Raw genomic sequence first — 21,058 nt, 5'->3', positions numbered from 1 at the left:
TTGCCAGCAACCACCAGAAGGTAGAAAAGGTAAGGAAGAATTCTCCCCTACAAATTTCAGAGGGAGTATGGCCCACCTCGATTTCAGACTCCTAACCCTCCGGAACCATGAGAATAAATTTCTGTTGTCTTAAGTCACCCAATTTGAGGTACTTTGTTACAGCAGCCAATACAGGAAACCAATACACTCCTCTTTTCCCATTATTTCCACATTTTGGGGCCTTGTCTATACTAGATTGTAACCTATATTGACACTTCACATACATGCATGTACACACATTCATAAACAGAAACAGAAAAGCATCTCTAATGGTCACTGAGTATCACTTAATCTAACAGTAGCTCCATCAGGTCAACATCCAGCATTTGATTTAAACAACTACCTCTCGACGTGGCCCATCCAATTTCTGAACTTGGACTTTAACAAAACCATGCCTTATACCAGGCCAAAATCTATCTTTCCATAACTTCTAAAAGTTGGTCCCAGTCCTCCTACTTGGGGTAATAGAGAACAATCATCCTTTTTCATTTGCGTAATGTGTGTATACAAGTTTTTTGAACACAAAATCACAACCCTGATGATTGCTCTCTTCCTAAAGAAAGCATATGCTTTCTTTTTAGTCACTCTTCACGGGAAGGTTTCAATTTTCCCCATTCTGTGCTAGAGAATCCTTGTGCATATACTCCAATACCATTTCCACTCTCTCTTCCCTCTTATCTCATCCTTTCTGCTTCTTCATTCCAGACAGTCCTAAGCTTTGACATCTCTCCCCCTTCTTCCTAAGATGATGAAGAGAAAGGAAGGTCCACTTTTACTGTCACTGCCTAGCTGTTCTCTCAGTATCCCAGGTAGGGCAATCTGAAAATAAACAAGAACTTTAGTACAGAACCCAAGCTGCAGTTGTTAGATCACAACCCTGCTAATGTTCCAAGTGCATCTCCACTTGGAACATGCGCAGAGCAGGTAAATCTGCCTGAGGCGAGGGTGCTCCTGGCATCCCTCCTCTTCATTTCAACAAAGAATTTACTGCAGGTCTATCATGGGTGGGCCCCAGGGGTTGCTTTTATTTTTCTCTTTCATGTTTACTTCATGTCACCATCCCTTATAGTTTTTCTCCAAACACTGTTTGCCCTTATTGTCTTATATTTCTTGTCCTCAATAGAAAAGTATGGCTCATTTAATGACTAAAAATACATCTGTGCCTCCAAAGGTTAATACAGTTTATATATAATATGTTATATACAAATCACCTGCTGGGTGGAGAACAGGATTGTACGATAATTAAAACATGGAATCTGGAGTCAAGAGTCCTTCAGAATTCTGCCACGTTCTTAATGTGTGACCTTGGTCTAGTCACTTAACTTCTGAGCTTCAAGGTTCTCATCTACTAAAAGATGATAAGGTACTTCCCCTATTTCCCAATTAAGACAACTGCAAAAGGATTCCATAAACTACTAACTTCACATGATTTATTAACCTTTATTCATTTTATCATTTAATAAATATCTACATCGGGTATACCCATTCAAGGATTCTAATTTCACAGCATTTACGAGTTTGCTAATAACTACCTGGCACAGACATTAAAGAATAAATAACAAATGTTAATGTGTTAGGAATTAAAGACAAATGAATAACAGAATCTCAGAGATGAGCAAACATCTATAGGTCTAATGCAATATACCAGAAATTCATTGAGAAAAAAAATTGGTTAAGGTTTGTTTTCATGGGAAAATACGGATTTATTTAAAAACTGAATTTTATGCATGTTGCTTACAATTATATCTATTGATGTCCCTTTACCTGAACCTATCAACGAACATTTCCTAGGCTCTTATTAAGTGTTAGCCTGTGTGCTCATGAATTTCTCTAGGCGAAGTAGGTCTGGAGAAGGCAGTTATGTGATTTTGGAATACGGAAGGTTACATTTTTAAAAATTTCACACAGTAAAATTTTACACAGACTAGTATACACGACATAAAAAACTAAGCATACGAGCTCTTTCTTTTCCTTTTTATTTTCTTTTTTCTTCCTCAGGAGCCCAGTCATGAGAAGGCAAAGAAAACACTTGATGTTTAAATGTAGAGACTTCACCTTTTCTTTAAAATGATGTGTGTATACCAAAATTCACCATCAGTAGTTCCTGTACTGCTGGGAGGCCAGAAAACATAACTTCTCTCTTCTGTGGAGCTCTTTATTTTGCACTCAAGAAAGGATGGGAGGATGTGGGTGAATGAGGGTAAACTTTCTGAAATTTCTGCTTGGGGGTCTGAATTTAAATTTACTCATTGAATGAGATATCAAGGTAATTAGTTTTTACCCTGTAAGAGCTTTAATTTTCAGAGAGTTTAAGGAACTGCAAATGAATTTACACTGTAAATCCTTTAACTCTTAACCTAATACACATCTATTTTTTTATGCTTCCCCGGTGATGAACTTTCAATTGCAGCATACCTTTTCATAAATTAAAATGCTTTTCCTATGAAAGGCAAATCTTATTTTTTAGACCACTGCAGGGGTCTAGATGTGCCATCTGGATCAATAATAGTCCTTGAGTACACAAAGATTTGCAGCTTAAGATGAAGGACTCAGTGTGACCTGTGACAACTTTAGAAAAATAAATTTACATTGTCATTTACACTAATATTTGATTCATATTTAAGATTTAAAATTTTTTTTTAATCTAGAAGTTAATTTCCTATTAATTACCGCATCTTTTTAGGATTTTGGTTTTCTTCAGTCATAGCGAGTTTCTCATTATTTTTCCTCCCTTTATTTTATTTTTTTAATGGCTTCCCTTATACTTTCTTTTATTTCTCTGTTTCATCTTATTGTTTCTGTGTATAACTTTAATCTTACTGGGTTGAATTTCGAATATTCCCTCCCCTCGTACCTACTTGCCTTTTTTTTTTTTTAATTTCTTATACATTATAAAATCCCAGCCAAGTTCAAAACTCATTCTGCATTCCTTCAAGGTCCGCTTTTCTCAAGCCCCATATTTTTGTGTTAGTACTCTTCCCACAGATCTTCATCAGCAATTCAAACCTGATGACATTATGATTGCATCTTTAGTGTTTTTCTCCTCCAACCTTATTTATCATGCCTGCATTATTTCCAAAGATAAGGTCTGGAATAACTTCGGAGCGGAACTTGTTAACTGTTGCGTGTGTGCGAACAGCCCACCGTTCCTGAAAGATAAAGCTACCGTTCCACATTCTGGCACTATTCTTAATGTGTGCATTTGCTGGGCCTAAATCTCTCAGCCACACATTGACCTGCTTTTAGTCTTCTCTTTCCTCTAAGCATGTTTCCCTTTCTATCTTACTTCCTATCACCTTGCTCTTGCATAGTTTGATGAAAAAAATATGGCTCTCCTTTCTCTTCCCTGATTATATTCCCCTCAAATTGTTTACTCCTACTTCATTTCCTCCTTTATTTGTATTTCTCTCACCCTTCCACTAATGTAAATGGAAGATCCATTTTCTTAGACCAAAAAGCCAAGGCAAAAAGTTTTCCTTCATTCTTTCTTGCCTCCATAACCACTTCAGAATCCTCATAACCCTTTAATATGTTGTACCACTGCTTGCATCACCTAAACGATGCCATGGATATATAATCTCCTTGTCAAAGGAATAAATTATCTATCTTTTTGCCCCATGAAAAGAAAAGTTTGCTCTCAAAGTAACATGTCCCAACTCTGCAAATTTATGACACATCTAGAAAAATGAATCTAACTCTTCAAATTTCACTTTGCCTGTTTTCACTTTTCCTTATGTCTATCTTCCTTTTTCATTCATTCATCCATCCATCCATCCATTCATTCATTTGCGTATTTCAAAATATTTTCTCAGGCTCTCCGAGATTCCAGGCATAGTAGTAATTACAGGGAATACAGATAAGTAAGATTTAGTCATTGACCTCAGAGAGGTTCATAGTTTTGCAAGAAATCTAAAAGGTAGAATGATTGATGACGATATTATGATACAGATAAATGCTACTGGTATTAACAATTGTCTTAGGAGCACAACATTATAAATAATTAACTAACTCTGACTTTAGAGGATCACTGAAAGATTTGCCAGAGTATGGAAATTTTATTTAAATCTTTAAAAACAGCTAAGGGGAGGGTAGAACATTATAACAGATGAAAGAAATAATATAACGAAGACAGAAGTACCCGGAATATTTCCAAATATCAATAATGACCATACAGAATAAAAGCAAAAATATCCTCTGAACTGATGTTCTTATTTTACCATAGAAGAGTACATACCTATTAAGAGTTGTTGGAGAGATTAAATATAAATATATATAAAGCCCTGGCATATGGTAAGTGCTCAAGAAATGTTAACTGTTATTATTGTATTATAGATTATATCACATGTGTTTCATTTATTCAAAATCTTTTCTTTTCTTTTTCTGGTTTCTGGCTTGGTCTTGGATCATTGTGGCTGCTGAATAAGTGATCTTTACTTAAGTGACATTATATTTGGATATACATCTAAAGAGCTGAGGTGGCTGCTATAGTTACCAGAATAAAAGAATTAGGAGAGATGACAGATAAACAAAGCTGAGAAGCATACCATAAAAAAACTAACTAGACCACATCTAATTGTGAGTCTCAACTAATCAGATTTTTTTTACACCTTTCTTTTTCAAGACAGAGTCAGAAGTTGACAAAACAAGATCATGTCTAAGATTCACTGAACAATCCTACCAATTTACTAAGCTTTGGGATAAGTACAGAATGAATATCTTATATTTCCTAAAGTTACACCAAATGGTTTTGAACAGTGGTGGTCTGAATAAGGCATTTTAATAGGCTAGGAAAGCAAAAATATTCAATTATGTTTCCTTCCTTACCGAGTTGGAATGGGGTAGGAAGGTATAGTAATAATTTTTAGTGTCTTACAAAATATTTAATTGATAGTTTATAATGCATTCATATACATTAATTGAATTGATAATCAGATTTATTTGCTCAAGGTCAAAAAATGTGTAAAATGGAACAAGAGTGCAAGTCTTCTTACTCCAGCGATAATCCTCCTTCCCCTAAAACATTTTGAAAGATTCCTAAACAAGATTAAATCAAAATTAGGCTAGTAATTATTTAGTTGACTGAAAATGCAAACACCCTGGTTAACTAAATTTTTACTTACAATGATGAATAACACTGGGTTAACATAATTATATATCTCTACCTTCCTCTTTCTCCAGAGAATTATTTTTGCAATTATCTACATGGCTATCAAAATGACAAGATAAATTATGAATATAAATAATAACTCTTTTCCTTTTGAGATTTTGAGGCTAAATTAATGGTAAAACAAAGCAATGAGAATTCCAGACATGAAAATAATTACCAACTTGACTTTTTGCTATAAATAACTATATAACTAAATAAAATATATAAGGCAAATATTTTCAGACACTGGAAAATTGGCAGCTCAAGATATATTCTAAGATAATCCAGATAAACATTAGCAGATAAGGACTTTTAATCAGCTTAAAAACTTAAAGGAAAACATCATCTCAATGAAGGAGAAAATGGGAAATCTCAGCAGAGAAATAAAAATTACAGTAAAGAATCTAATGGAAATTCTAAACCTAAACATATACAGCAGCATCAATATCACTGGATGGACTTAAATGCACATTTGGGATAGAAAATAAGGGACAATGAATTTGAAGGAAGATCTATGTAAATTAGCCAATCAGAAGAACAGAGAGGGAAAAAAGATTAAGAAATAAACAAGACTTCGATAAACTGTGGAACAACATCTAATGCTAATGTACCTGGGATCCTCGAAGGAAAAGAGAAATAGAATGAGGCAGAAAATATATCTGAAAAAATAATTTTTAAAATGTCCTAATTTGGGTAGAAAACTTTAACCTACAGATCCAAGATCCAAGAAGCTCAGCAAACTACAAATAGAATAAATACAAAGAAAACCATACTTAGGCACATCATGGTCAAACTAGCGGAAAAACAATGATAAAGAGAAAATACTGATTGACCACAGCCAGAGTAAAATGTGATATTACTTACAAAAAAAATAAAAAAAATAAAAAATAAATAAATGAAATTCCAAGGAATAGAATGACATGTTTAAAGTGCTGAAATAAAAATAAAACAGTCGACCCAGAATTCTATATAGAGTAAACTATCTTTGAAACATAGGGATAAAATAAAGACATTTGCAGGTGAATAGAACCTGAGAGAATAAATCACCAGCAGACTTACAAGAGGGAATAAAGTTGGAAATGATATATATGTGAAAAAATATAAAAGACTAGCTTCACTAGTTTTTTCTTTTAATTTCCTTAAAAGACAAATAACTTAAAATAAAAATTGCATCCTCGTAAGGAGTTTATAACATAGGTGGAAGAAGAACATGAAAATAATTCAAAGGACTGATGAGGGTGTAAATGAAACTATTGTAAGGGTCTTTTATTTGTGACATATAAAGTGTAAAGTGGAACAATATTAATTCTAGGTAGCCAGTGATAAAGACACATATTGTAATTGCTAGAGAAATCACTAAAAAAATACAAAGTGGTTGTATATATACATAAAGCCGATAGAAAAAGTAAAATGAAATACTATAAACTATTTAATGAATCCTAAAGGTGGCATTAAAAATGAAACAATAAATAGATCTCAAGAAGAAATAAATCTCAAGATGATAGACTTAAATCCTCTCCTATCAATAATATGAGAAATGGAAATGGACAGAGCATTCCAGTTAAAAAGTAGAGATTATCATAATGGATTTAAAAAGACTGCTTGCAGGAGATAAACTTTAAATATATAACCACAGATGGGTTGAAAATAAAAGGATGAAAAAAGATATACCATGCAAACAGTAGGCACAAAAAAGCTGGTGTGACCAGGTTAATATGAGACAAACTAGATCTTCAGACAAAGACTAGTATCAGAGATAAAGAGCGACATGTCATAATGATGAAAGTGCTAATTAACAATCCTAAAAGTGTATATAAATAATAACAGAGTTCCGAAATACATTTAAAAAAATGTATTTTTATACTCCCAACTTGTCCCACAACTAAAGGGACAAGTAGACAAATCCATAATCATATTTGGAGATTTTAATACCCCTCGTGGTATTAAATAGAACAAGTAAACCAAAACAAAACAAAACCAGTTTTGAAAAATGCTACCAACCAACTTGATGTAATTGACATTTACAGAACACTGCCACTAATATTTGCAAGTACACGATTCTTTTCAAGAGCACTTGAAGCATATACCTAAATATATCATAAAATGAGCTATAAAATTAGTCTCTTTATTTACAAAAGACAAAATATTCTTCCAATAGTTAGCCTCTGATCAAAACAGAATTTTACATTATGAGTCAACAATAAGATATCCAGGAAAGCAGAAAATATTTGGAAATTAAACACTTCATTCTAAAAAACACTCTAATAAGATTCTGAGTAATAAGAGAAGTCTAAGGAAAATTAAAAAACATTTTAAACTAAATAATGAAAAAAATGATAAAGCAAAAACTCGTTTATTAAAATGATTAATAAAATTGGCAGACCACTAGGCAAGACATTTCCTACCAAAAACAAAAAAAAACAACAAAAAATAACCACCAGTAACGACGACAACTGTAATCTGAAATAAAAAAGGATACAACTACAGATCCTATAGACATCAGACTAATAAGAGAATATTAAAAACAACTTTATACCAATAAATTTAGCAACTCAGTATATTTGTAAATGGAATACTAAGCAAACTCATCTATGGAACAACATGGACAGATCTCACAGCTATTAACTTGGGTAGCGGGAGATAAGCACAAAATCTTACACATGTTTAATTATATGGTGTTCTAAAACTGGCAAAGCTAATCTATAGTGACAAAATCAGATCAGTGATAGCAACTGGGGTAGAAGGTGAGACAAGTGGAACTCGCAGCAAAGGGGCACAAATGATATTTCTGGGATGATGGAATATAAAAATTGTCAAAATGCATCACACTGTACACTTAACGCCTGAACTTTATTAAGTGTAAATTTACCTCAGTGAAGTCGATTTTTTTAAGAAAACATTTTTTAAAAATTTAAATACCATAGATATAGGAAGCAATATGAATTTACTCTACAATTGTTAAAAATTTTAAAAATTCTTCAAAAAATATTTCATTTTTATTATATACCTTCTTAACAGAATACGATGCATAAGCTGTGGGCCAAGAAGTGTGCTAGATGCTTCCAAATATAATACTTCATAAAGCCTGTATCTAATTCATAATAAGATCTAGAATGGTGCCTTGGGAGGCAGTTGTTACAAGTGAAAAAGAAATAAGGCTGGAGCCAGAAAATCTGGGTTTCCAATATATGTGGTCCTAAGTTTTGTGACATTAAACAAGTCACTCAATCTTAAATTTCATCCACTATAGGGCTAACATGAAAGAAATACCATTTCAAAGTATTTGGTAAAGCATACCATAAATACAAGTTATATTACTCACAGTAAGTACTCAATAGACACTGATTAAGTGAAGAAATGAAGGAGATAAACAACAACATGAACACAGATACAGTAGACAGGAAGAGACAAAGGAGAGTGTGTTTCCAGTCTCATGTTTGTCTGTGGATGGGGTGGGGAAGAGGGTAGAACAGAGGTGTCCAAGCATTCTGACCTAATATCCTGTTTCTATCATGAGCAGTAGGTGTAATGATTAGGATAGAGTTGGCTGATGTCCCAGAATGAATACACTTTCACTGTGACCTAAATGACAGCATTATGGGCTAACAATCCTTTGTTCTGGTAAGGAGCATGAAAAAGGGAGACTCTTTGTCTACTTATGACTCCAAGGGGCTTTTCCTAGGTTCCTAAGAGTTGCAGAGAGTCTTCTATTATTGAGAAGACAACCCACTGTTTAAAGTGTTCAATTCCTTCTTATCCTTAGGTTTTCAGAAATTTTGCTCTAAATGAGACAACTAGAGCAGAAATCCTCAGGAGATAGCAGCAGTGACCAGAGCAATATTATCATTATAATGTGTCTCTTAGGCTGATCTTCAGTAGAGTTCCAGGGAACAATGAGAAGTCTGACAGAGTATTCGAAAAGTACAAAAGTATAAAAACCTAGAGGGTGACTACATTGAGGATCAGATTTAAGACATGAGAAGTCACATATCCACTAACAGGGCACCTAGAAATTCAATACTCAATCAAAGTCAAGTGTATAATGTAACAAGTTATCTAATAGAGGTTTTAACAGAATGCTATGGGGGCACCCAGAGAAGATAATAAACCAAGTGGTGGGAGAGGAAGCAGTATTGGGGAAATATTCTTTTTTGGGGGAGGGGGGGATATTTTTAAGAAGAGTGACACCTGTGCTGAATCCAAAAATGTTAAGGAGTTATTTGGGCAAAAGAGATTTCAGGGCAGGGAGCACAGCACAAAGACTCAAAGGGTTGGACGGTGCCATCCAAAGAGAACTGCAAGTAATTCCACAGAGCTGGAGCATAGTGTGAAGGGAGGAGATGACAGGCACAGGCAGGGTCTTGGGAAGGATCATTTTAAAAATCAGGCTGATTGTAAAGGGCTATGTGTAGAGCCAGATGGGTACTAGAGTAATCGGGGGGATCGCTTCATAAACTGTATAAATGTCTAACCAGTGTACTGTATACCTGAAACTAATATAAAATAAAAGTTAAAAAAGATCAGGCTGAAAATTTTAGTTTACCTTAAAGATGAAGGAAAGCCACTGAAGTATTTTAAGAAAGCATTACCACAATCAAATTAGCATGCTTAAGGGATCATTCTGGCAGCACTGTGGAGAACAGGTTGGAAGGGAACAAAAGTACAGACAGGGAAACTAGTTAGGAGACTGTTGAAGTGACCCACATGGGAAATGACAATGGCCTAACAGCAGCACTCAGAATGGAGAGGAGACGTATTAGATAAAGAGGCTGAACTCTCAAGAATTGTTCACTGATTTATATGAAGGTGAGAAAAAGAATGACTCAAGCATGACTCCTGGGTTTCAAGCTTGGACATGCGAATGGATAGATCTCCTTTTCATCTAGATAAAGAATAAGTCAACCTACGTTTGGAAGTACAATGGTACTGTACTACACTTAAAAAGAAAGAATTAACACAAACAAAAGCACCGGTTGCCTTTAACCATATAAATATATCATCTCTGAGAAAAATCAAACATTTAAATTCACAGAGAGGAATATGTCAGAGTTAAAGAAATTTCTGTCTAACATATGTTGATGAATGAATAATCAAAGAATAACACAGAAGGCAATTCACTAACAAGAGAGCCATCTACTGTCTTACAAGGATAGTGCAGCAATGAAATGCCATCAAAAAATGTGGAAGAAAGCCAAGTGTCTGAACACCTCACATCGTACATGTAGTCACAAAATATCTGACCCCTCCCACAATAAAAATAAAAGACTATGTGACCATAACAAGTGGTTAGCACTTCTAGTTAACAGCCAAATGTTTTCACTTACTTGTTTCTCCTAAACACACCAATTCAATATATATCATCATTTGAATATAATATGCTTACCTGCCATCATTGCTATCATACTGGCTTTATAGACATTAGTTAGTGATCCAAGTTCTCCTGTTGCTAAGATGGTTTTGAGATGAGCCTCCCCACAGGCCTTGCGAAACTGACGAATCTCATCATACAGGGCTGGAGAAGGAAATAATTGAGGCAGTTACAAAGCAGGCAAGTGATAACATAACTTGGCAGCCATTTAGAGCTGGTAGAACCTCTCTCAGGTTTAGGAAACATAAAACATTTGTCACTTTCTAAAAAATCACCCCAATTTAATATCGCCTAGAGCATTTTGTTGCAGTTCACATCCTGTTATAAGGAATGCTTAATTTGCTACCAGGAAACAGTTTCTAAGCCCTGACCTGAGGTCCAGAGCCATGAAGCTTTTAAAATATCATTATAATGACATGCAAATTACAAATAATTTCCACCTTTTCCAGATGACGGTTACCTAGAAGAAAAAAATTTATCTAACACACATACAGGAGTGTACCAATTTCTAAACTAAAGAAAAAAATCTTCAGGTCTTCGTTAATTCTTCCATTCACATATAATAAGTTCCCTTGTTGGAATATAAAGCAGGCCTTTCCTGAGAGCTCTACTAATGACAATAAAGACATAATGGCTTGTCCCACTATCTGCCAGGGCATGTGTCTATATGTATATGACTAAAAAGTGTTGAGGTAGTGTTGGAAGTATGTGCACAAAGCCAGCTGTAGAGGGATTCACAGATGCAGCCTTGAATCCATTTAACTCCTGACCCCAGAACCGTATCTGGCTTTTTAGGGCTCCATATAGCACCCTGAAAACAGCTTGATTAAATATATTTAAATAAAACTGTAGTTAAAAAAATAAAATTGAGGGAGAAAACATTTCATATTCAAAGTAACAGAATTTTAGTAAACAAAACCAGTATAATGAGTATTAAATTTTTGCAAAATTATTTTGCAGCCTTTTGTCATGACACCAGTGGATTTTGGCTCTCATCCTGCATCAAGTTGGCCATATTCATTTCTTGAACTTAAGCTATTGCTACATTATCGCGACTAACATCAGAACTTTTTTTTTCTGTATGTGTGTTTCCTAGGAAGTTTTACAACCACACAGACTAAACTGAGCAGGAAAGAAACATTCATAATAAAGGTTAGGGTAAGGGTAAACATTTTTTAATGCTAAAATGAGAGTTCTATAATTCACAGGTTCCCTAATGTACATATAAAAGACTTAAAAGATAGTAAACTCAGTCAAATCCATTAAAATTATAACAAGAAGAATAAAACCTGTTTTCCTAATCCTAGAAAACCTGAAGTTAATTTGAAGCTTGAAAGTGAAAACTGAATACAAATAAAGTCAAATATTCTATTATGAAATGCTTGGTAAAGTTCAGTGTTTGTTGCCGCCGAGATGGTACCCACAGGTTTTTCAAGAAACAATTATTTTCACAAATCCCTAACAATCAGTAGTTTTGAGCATTAGAGATGATTTGAGATGCCATGCCACCTATCATACCCTGCCCATCCTACCTAAACTGTGAGAAAACATCTCACCCCTACATCCAATATGACAACATGTATAAGAATAGTATAAACAGTAAAAGACTATGTGACAATAACAATTTATATTCTTTAAACTCAGAGAATGAATCTTAGAAGGAATGACATTTCTTGAGTTACTGAATCTAAAAAGAGAAAATTGGTCTCTAAGAACTAGTGACAAGGAAATCTCTTAATCTGAAAATTCAAGAATGGTAATCCAGAGTTAATTTGTAATTTAATTAATGAATTTTCTTCCACAGTGTTGCCGTCAAAAGCAAGCTTGAGAGTCAGACAAATATGGCTTTAAAACCCAATTCCACCACTACCTGTGTGACCTTGGACAAATAATTTCTCTCTGTACCATCCTAAGTGTCAATAATAACATTTACTTTATAGGGTTATTATAAGAATTAAAAGAATACCTACATATAGATATATAGAGATACATATATATAGATATACCTACATATAGATATATATATAGAGAGAGAGAGAACTTTACACATTGCCTGGCTTACTGTAAGCACTCAAAAGTATAACCATTATTAAGCTCAGAATTCTAGTAAAATGAGTTTCCATTAAGTGTTGTGTGATAAAAATCAAATCTTGCATCATGACCTGATCCAACTCCTTGTACTGCACTGAAAAATTTTATATGAATTAGTGCTTACAGTGAGCCATCAGAAAAGGCTTGAAAATATTTTATTACGGCATCTGTTAAAGTGAACTTTGGCCTGTATAACAAAATTCTTAAAATGCTGATCCTGATCATATTTATGGACAAATTACCATCCTTTTCCAAAGAGTATTACCTTTAAATACCCAGTGAATTTCTTCACCTACAGTTAAAATCAACCAGAAAAGCCAGATGTATTTTATGACTCAATTATCAGCCACCTGGAAGTTATGCTCTTTAATCCATGAGCCAAATAGAATGAACCAAAATGATCACTTAGAGCTTAACTAGACTTAACAAATATGCAACCAGTGCCTTCTCATTCTTTAACCACCAACTCCTCAAATCATTTTACTGACCTATTTCACCACGTAAGAGGGTCAAGTTTTTCTGAGCAAATATCTTAATCTTTGAAGTTCAATACTGGGAAAGTTGTTGTTTCTTTCTATTACTATTTTGCCCAGGGAATACCAAAACAATTAAATAAAAAAGCATACCAAATCTGGCCTTTTTAAAATGTGGCCTGGGCTCCATCAAGCAAATGCTTCTACCTGGGCCTTTGAATCCTACTGAGTGATGAAAAAAGACCACCTTACTCCAACACAAGCCATGGAAGCCACAGGAAACATTGTTAGAAGGTAGTTTGGGGCACTGTGGCATCACAATGACAGATATCTTAGAAACTAGATAGAAGATAAATGTAAATCAAATGACTTGATGGCTGAAATGTAACCCAATCAATCTTGAATCATAATGTCTTTAACATACTCAACTGTCACTTTCCTTTCAATATAAACAAGCAATACAATGGAAAAACTAATGGGTGTATTTTCCCCCTACATTAGCAGGAAAGGACAGCAGCAGGGTGTGGATTTATATCTTTGCTACTAGACTAATCATGTGGAGAGAATTACAAGTGCAGTAATAAGTTTAAGAGATCCTCTTTCCAAAATATTCTTCATGCAAAATAATGACTCTCCCTAAATTTTCAAGGTATCTTCCTTCAAAAATTCTCAAAGTGTTCTCTACACATCAAGAGATAAGCTCGCCAGTGGGGGCTAGGAGTCTGGAGAACTTGGTGAATAGAACCAACCTGAGTTCACGGTAGTGGGCCAGGGAGACAGCCCACATGGTCAAGAGACTGCTATACACAAGGAAATTGATCAAATAAGTAAATATACTGAGGATAATGGGACCAAGATTTCTCACTGACAAAAAAGAGGGGAATAAATATAGAAAGGGAGAGGTCGAAAATAAATCATGTGATGTTGGCTTGTAATGGGAGTTATCAGTGTGAACTCATGAGTTCTAATAAAGATATAAAGATATAAAGATAGATAAATGAACAGATACAGATGTATATGTGATTAATGAGTGCATTGTGTGTCTGTCAACGTTCACATATTTCCTAGATCTGTCCACTGAGAAGGTTTAGAAACAATAACATCCCTGTACAATCTTCCATTGCATGGTCATAAATAATTTATTCAACCATTTTTCTATTATTGGATATTTAATGTTTCAGATTTTTTGCTCTTATAAACGTTAATTTAGTAAACATCCTATTTACTAAATAGGATGTTTCAAATAGGTACTCTAGGACCTTATTCCCTGGAGTACCTATTAATTTTTCTGTTCATATACTCACATATAATACATATAAATTGTTAAAATTTCAGACATTACAGAAATTGAAAACCCCCATTAAAAAAAAGAGGGAAAAAACAATTCTTGCACGTACCAGAAAAATAATAATTTAGAAGGCTATTATAAAAGATGACTGACAAATGAAAATGGAATTCAAACACCACGACTGCAAATTAGTCAGAATAATGCAAAATTTAACAAAACACATATACCAGAGAAGTGGCTGGCATAGTGATGTCACATTAAAAACCTGATAATAAATGCTTTGACTTATAATGAGGTTTTCAGGAGTAGCGGAAGTGGGTGTACTAGAAACCCAGGATATATTACATTGTAGATGCTTAATCAATATTGTGTCTCAACCAGCAGAGGGGTTGTCTCCTGTCTGTCCCCACTTATCCCTCCTACTACTGCCACATTGATGAGGAGAAATGGAGGTCATAACCTGACCTTCTGCTCGTCATTCCTAGCTGAAAAACAAGTGAGGCTGTGCTGGTGGAACGTTCACTGACAGGAATCAGAGAACTTAGCCACACCTGGAAAGGCCTGTGTGCATGAGAACGTAGATCCAAGGAGTAGAGGGGGCCACACTGCATCTGTTTTAAACAGCATCCAAAACAAGTTGAAACTGGCTCTACCTTCTGCCTCCCCATGTCAGCAGGGAGGCTGCATCTACAGTATTTTACTTTTCTCTATTTAAAATCATCTTGTTTCTCTCCATTTTAAAGGAAAATATATTCTTAATCGTGATGATACTGGCAATCTGTTAAGTTTTCTGAAAAAGCACAGCCAAAGACATAGAAAACTATGTTAGAAAAGCTTTCATGTATAGGAATTATGATTTAAGTAAGAATCTAAGTGTTTAAAGACTATATTTCCTATCTAAAAGTCGTAAAGTAGATTTCCTTTTATATTTTATGCTATTCAAAGGCACTTAAAAAATAATTGTTAACGAACATATCTAAGCAATTATTTTTTGAGTACCTGAAAGATGTTCAACACTGCGCAAGAAAGGCCTGAAAATAACCCTTAAGATAATTATATGTACAGTAAAACACTTAATATAAAAGTGTACAGCAACCTTTTAAACTAAAAAAGTCACAAAATGTTCAAGAACAGTTTTCATCCACCAAGGCAACTAATTATTCTTGTACGACTAGAACCAAGATGAGCTAAAACACCAGGTACTAAAATAACCTACAAGAAATAAAACACACATTTTTGTCAATATTATTTGAAGTTTTGAAGAATTGGAGCGTAAAAATAAAAACCATAAAAGCATACAGCTGCTGTAAGTATCTCCAGAATTTTTCCATTATAAACAACCCCTAAAACTGAGAAAGCATAGATTATGGATTATGTGATTCCTCCCCAAAAAGTATCTATAGAATTAGAGATTACTTTTCTCATAACCTATGATTAACAGCTCTACAAACCAAAGAAAAATACCAATTTCTCCTAAAGAATGTTCTTTCTGCCATCCTTATTGTATAAAAATAATCAAATAATAAAAATGAATTGTTGCCCTGATTCAAGATTTTCAGGATCCACTTGCATAAGGCACGATAATAGACTCTGGTATTGGCCCGAATATTTCATTCTCTCACTCTAAAATTCTTGATGGGTAAAAGGTATGTACTCCACAAACCGAGTCTAGGAGAGAAACTGGGGGCTGAAGAACTGAAGGGGGTGAAAGACACATGAGGCTCTAGATACAGGAGACAAACAATAGTTCCAACTGGGACACTGACTATAGTATTCTGGAAAAACGTCACAGATGACATCACCTTTGGAGTCATGTCTGCTAGTGCTTCTGTGTGAAATAAGTTTCCAAATATTAGTAAAGTCCTGAGCTCAAGAAACTGGAAGATTCCTAAATGAGGCAGAATCTGATAGCACTTCCATTCGCTGGTAATATGTTAAGTAAATATATGCAGCAGAGAGAGGTCATAAAAAAGTGAAAAAATGAACACCTCTGCCTATTTACAGAGCATAGAATATATTTAATTTTCAAAACCTGTTCGGTAAAAATTATGAGATGATGAATCCCTCTAGTGAATGCTTTCTTCAAAGAACCATTTAAGGAATGCAACTTGGATGTCAACTTCAATATCATCATTAAAAAAATACCATATTACAAGCACTTATGGGAATAATACTCACGGACAATGAAAACACCAAATATAAAATCACAGGCCATTACAGTTCTAAAGGGCTGTAGGAATCCTTTAGTCTTAGGTCTTATCCTCCCCTGCCATCCCCCCTCCCCGCCCCATCGGTAGCCTATTTAAATGGAGGCAGAGAAAAGTGAAGCTTTTGCCCAAGAACTAGGTGTAAATTAGCAAAATTACAAAGACAAAATCCCAAGTCCTTAGAGTTCCACTTCATTTACTCAATACATGTGTTATATGGTTACTTCCTTTGACAACATATTTTCATCATCAGAAGGAGGAGGGGGAATGAGAAGAAAGTACAGTTGGCCTGGAGGAAGTCATCTGGGCCAAGCACCTGGATGACTGATTTACACACATTATCTAACCTAATCCCTATTATAACCCTGTGAAGCACATGCCATTTTTGCTATTTTACAGAGAAGGATCAGAAGGCACAGAGAAGCAACCTGCCCAAGAGAAAATGCCTACTAATGGTGGCACCGGGATTCCAATCAAAGTCTGTCTAGTGCAAAGACTCTGCTCTCAACATTTCCCGTTTCCCAGTGCTAGCCTCCCTTCTTACTCCACAGTGTATACATTCTGGGTCTGACTGACCCAGTGATCACTGGCCTATCTGGCTGCCTGGGGTCCCCACCTCTCTCACAGTCCAGCACAGCACCTCCCCAACCCACCCCGAGCTGCTATCCTCATCCCAAAGCACAGCCACCCCAGGGAGAAGAGAACTGTCTTTTTATGAAGAGCAGAGAAATAAATGTATTTTCTGGCTAAAGTCACCAGAGTCTAACACTGTATTCCTTAAGCATCCTGTTTACGGTTAACTGCAGAGTCAGGCTAAATAAATAGAAATTCATGGGAAATATAATTTGCACTAATTAATCAATATGTAAACTTAACAATGCTTCAATTATCCTGCACTTAAACCATGTAGAACCAAGAACTAGAAGTATTTTTTTTTTTTAATGTTCTAAATTAGAGCTTCTCCACAAGACTTATGGAATGGTGAAGACTGGGTGTGCAGGTAGAATCAAAATCACCTGGAGTGATTTTCACAGTATAGGAGCCTATTCTCTCACATCCAACCCCCAATTCTGATATTAACATATATCTGGAAAGTGGGGTGGTGGGGGCAGTGCAAGATTCTGTGAAAAGGAGAGGAGGAGTTGGGGCAAGAAATTTGAAAGTGATTAAGAGAACCAGCAATACATTCCATACCCCAGCCACTTAAAACTACTGTCCGAGTGTAAGTTAGTGGTGTACGTTTCTGTGCCTGGATGGCAAGGAGTGAGGGCAGAACCGGCAGGGAAGCGCAGTGTGCCATATGAGCTAAACGAGATTTAAGTGTAAAAAGCTTAACAGCAAAGGACCAGGCCAAACAACAATAACAAAAATGTTTAAATGAAAAGACATATGAAAAAAGAGCACAACAGTCTGGATCATTAGCTGTGGGGCAAGTCATCTCGGAGATTTCAGCGGTCCCTGAGAGAATCACTCCATTCCAGGATAATGCAGTTATGAGTGCAACAGTCCTGATATTAAATTGTATTTAATAGAAAGTGTTAAAGTCAGGGGAAATGTAAATATTTTTAAATAAATTTCTTTCTAAAATGGCTAGATTCTTTGTTTTGGTCAAGATTCAGATTTTGAATGTCTACTTATGTAAAAATGACTGATGAAAAGCAACATGGTTTAGTGGAGAAATGGAATATGAGTTCTGGAGTCAGGCAGACACAGTTCCAACATTCAGGAGGTTTGGCAGTCTTCAGCATAGGGAATACTGGTGAGATCAGACACGACATGAGCTTTCCCAGGGAGAGTGTGTGCAGACTTTGAGGGGAAGTTTGGCTGAAGATACAGGAGAAAAAAATGGCCAATGAATGGAGTAGGGGCTCTGAGAACGGAGGAGATGAGAGCCACGGCACAACAGAGGGATCGGACTTAACAGAGGGAGAGATAAGAAGGAAGCAGATCTGGTGCAAGGACCTCGAGGGAGTTCCTGTCTAATGGTTCCCATTTTCTCTGAGAAGCAGCAGGTAGGTAGGTCATCTGCTTGCTAAGAGAGAAGGAGCCTCAAGGTGGGCAGAAGGGTTAGAGGTTTAAGGAAAGTAGAGATTTAAAATCGTCACCAAGGAGAATCCAGGAAGAAAAATATGAACACCCTACAGTCTCCTCTTTGAGTTCATACCCTAAACTGTGGATCCTTGTAACCATAAGAATTAGGATCCACTCTGAATGCTAGATTTTAAAAACAGAATGCTTTCTTTTGTGCTTTAACCAGTATCCTATGTACACCTCAGTGCACAGAGGAGAGAGACCTGGATTTGAACGTGTAATAGCCCAACAGACATTTCCCTAGGCAAATTGCAAGAAATCAATTTTAGGCTTATATTTTAGTAAACAGCTAATATTAAAACATGACACTGAAAAATACAATATGCAATCAGGTTGAGAACCGAAACTAAGACAAAATACTGCAGTGGAAAAAGTCCTAAGTCATTGCAGATTTCTATTTAGAATTAAATTTCTAGTATTAAATGTTCCTTTTCAATTTGCCTTGGGTCAAGAGGTTATTAACACCATACAAAAGGGTTAATAGAAAAGTGTGGTCTAGGACAAAGACATGTTATTATATTTTGCATGAATGCCTGTTATTGGGAAATAATCAGTTCTTAAAAACAACCATTTCTAGTTCATTAAGGATTGCCAACTACATCAAAACCTCTCTCCTACTGTATTTAATTTTCAATGAGCAGTATTCTAGAGACAAAAACATAAGTTATAATATAAACTATACTTCTAAATCTACAGCTCTTAATAAAAGACATAAAGGGCATGTAGTTTTTTATCTAACCGAATCACTAAGTTTATTTCCAGATTTTAATGCTTACCCATTTTTATTTTCTCTTTCTCTAGTCTTAGCTCTTAACTAAAATCTGTGACTAAAAACAGACAAGTGGAATTAATATGTCAAGACAAGGGACAAAATAGGCCTTTGAAGAATGATTACAATTGGCCAAAACACACATGGACCGTAAGAAAGGAAACAAAAATGAAAAGCACAAAAAGGTATATGTGAACTGTCAAAAACTTAAACCTGGCAAGGACTAAAAATGTTGATGAGTATAAAGGGAATGTAAGGCAGTGAAAGTGAGAATGGCCTCAACTTTTTTTTTCTTTCTTTTTTTTTTTTGATCATTCAAACTGTTGTGTCTCTGATTGTATTATCCTGGAACACAGTGATTGTCTCAGTGATGAAATCTCAGAGATGACTTGCCCCACAGTTACTGGTCCACACCGTTGTGCTTTTTGACTTCAGTGTATATCTTCTTATTGAACCTTTGTTGTTATTGTTGTTTTGCCTGATCCTTTGCTGTTATGTAAGCTTTTTACTATCTCATCATGTTTATCTCATTATGGCACACCTTCCCTGCCAGTACTTCTGTCATTCCTCTCCATCTGAGCACAAAAATGTATACAATCTAACTTATTAAGAATGTACAGAAATGTAGCCAAAACTCCAAGCGATAAAACTACATTTTCCAGCTTCACTTGCAGCCCCACATGGCCATGTAACTCAGTTTGGGGCAATAAGGTGTAAGCAAAAGTAAGTGAGATTTTGGAACAGGACGAGCCTTTTTTTCCTGTTGTCTAGCAGATGAGTATAAAGACTGGAGCTTCAAAAACTGAAATAACGAAGTGCCCTTGAACATGAGAGTAGAAGCCACATGTTTTAGAAGTGGAAGACAAAAGCAGCATAGGTCTCCAAGGACTTTGCGGGGCTGCCACAATACCTCTGAAATACCAACTTCCACACTTTATATAAGAGAATAAATCCTTGACTGACTGCATCTTTGCTACTCCATAACCAAAAACAATTCTTAGATAAACAATGGAATTAAGATTTACAGATGATAAGATAGATGGATTGATAGATAAAGTTAGAGAAAGATATCCATCCATAAGATATTGGCAACTCCAATAAATATCTTAAGAAAAAATACATTAGATATAATCTCATTTTTATTTAAACTTTAAAAAAGGGTAGGAGTTGCATGTGAGTGTGTGTGTATGAAAATCTGGAAAGTTGTAGATTGCAGTGTTATCAGGCATTATTTCTAGATGAGATCAAGTGGAAAGTCCATTTCCTTTATTACTGGTGAGAATTTCTGTTTTTAACAGTGAGCAGGGATAACCTCCATAATTAGAATTAAATATGCCTTTTATTTGGTGTTAACATATCGAAAGAGATAGTATATTATTCTGGTTTTATCTTATGATATTGTTAAAAACTTTTAGTTAAACTACTTATTATAATAATTTTTTTTGAAATAGAGAATAATACTTATTTTAGCTATCAGTGATCTCTAGTCTATAAAATATTTTTGAGACAGGTAAAATCTATTTCTTTACTACCTAGTTATAAAAAACAATAGCTTTTTACTGGAATGGGTGACATCTTATTGTAAT

The 21,058-nt window shown here is 35.1% G+C and overlaps 1 protein-coding gene across 2 annotated transcripts in view; it reads right to left on the bottom strand.

Annotated features, from left to right (window-relative positions):
* The window catches only part of DERA (deoxyribose-phosphate aldolase), a 137,709-nt gene that overhangs the window by 79,030 nt on the left and 37,621 nt on the right, over nt 1-21,058 (bottom strand). For both annotated transcript variants that reach the window (XM_025047414.1, XM_006912658.3), the window contains exon 6: nt 10,569-10,697. In XM_025047414.1, the coding sequence (XP_024903182.1) occupies nt 10,569-10,697 (129 nt within the window). The remainder of the gene's footprint in view (nt 1-10,568; nt 10,698-21,058) is intronic.

Source organism: Pteropus alecto, unplaced genomic scaffold (genome assembly GCF_000325575.1).
Source record: "Pteropus alecto unplaced genomic scaffold, ASM32557v1 scaffold103, whole genome shotgun sequence".
Classification (NCBI taxonomy): Eukaryota; Metazoa; Chordata; class Mammalia; order Chiroptera; family Pteropodidae; genus Pteropus; species Pteropus alecto.
Note: the sequence above shows the minus strand (reverse complement) of the source record. Positions and strands in the feature narration are given on the sequence as shown.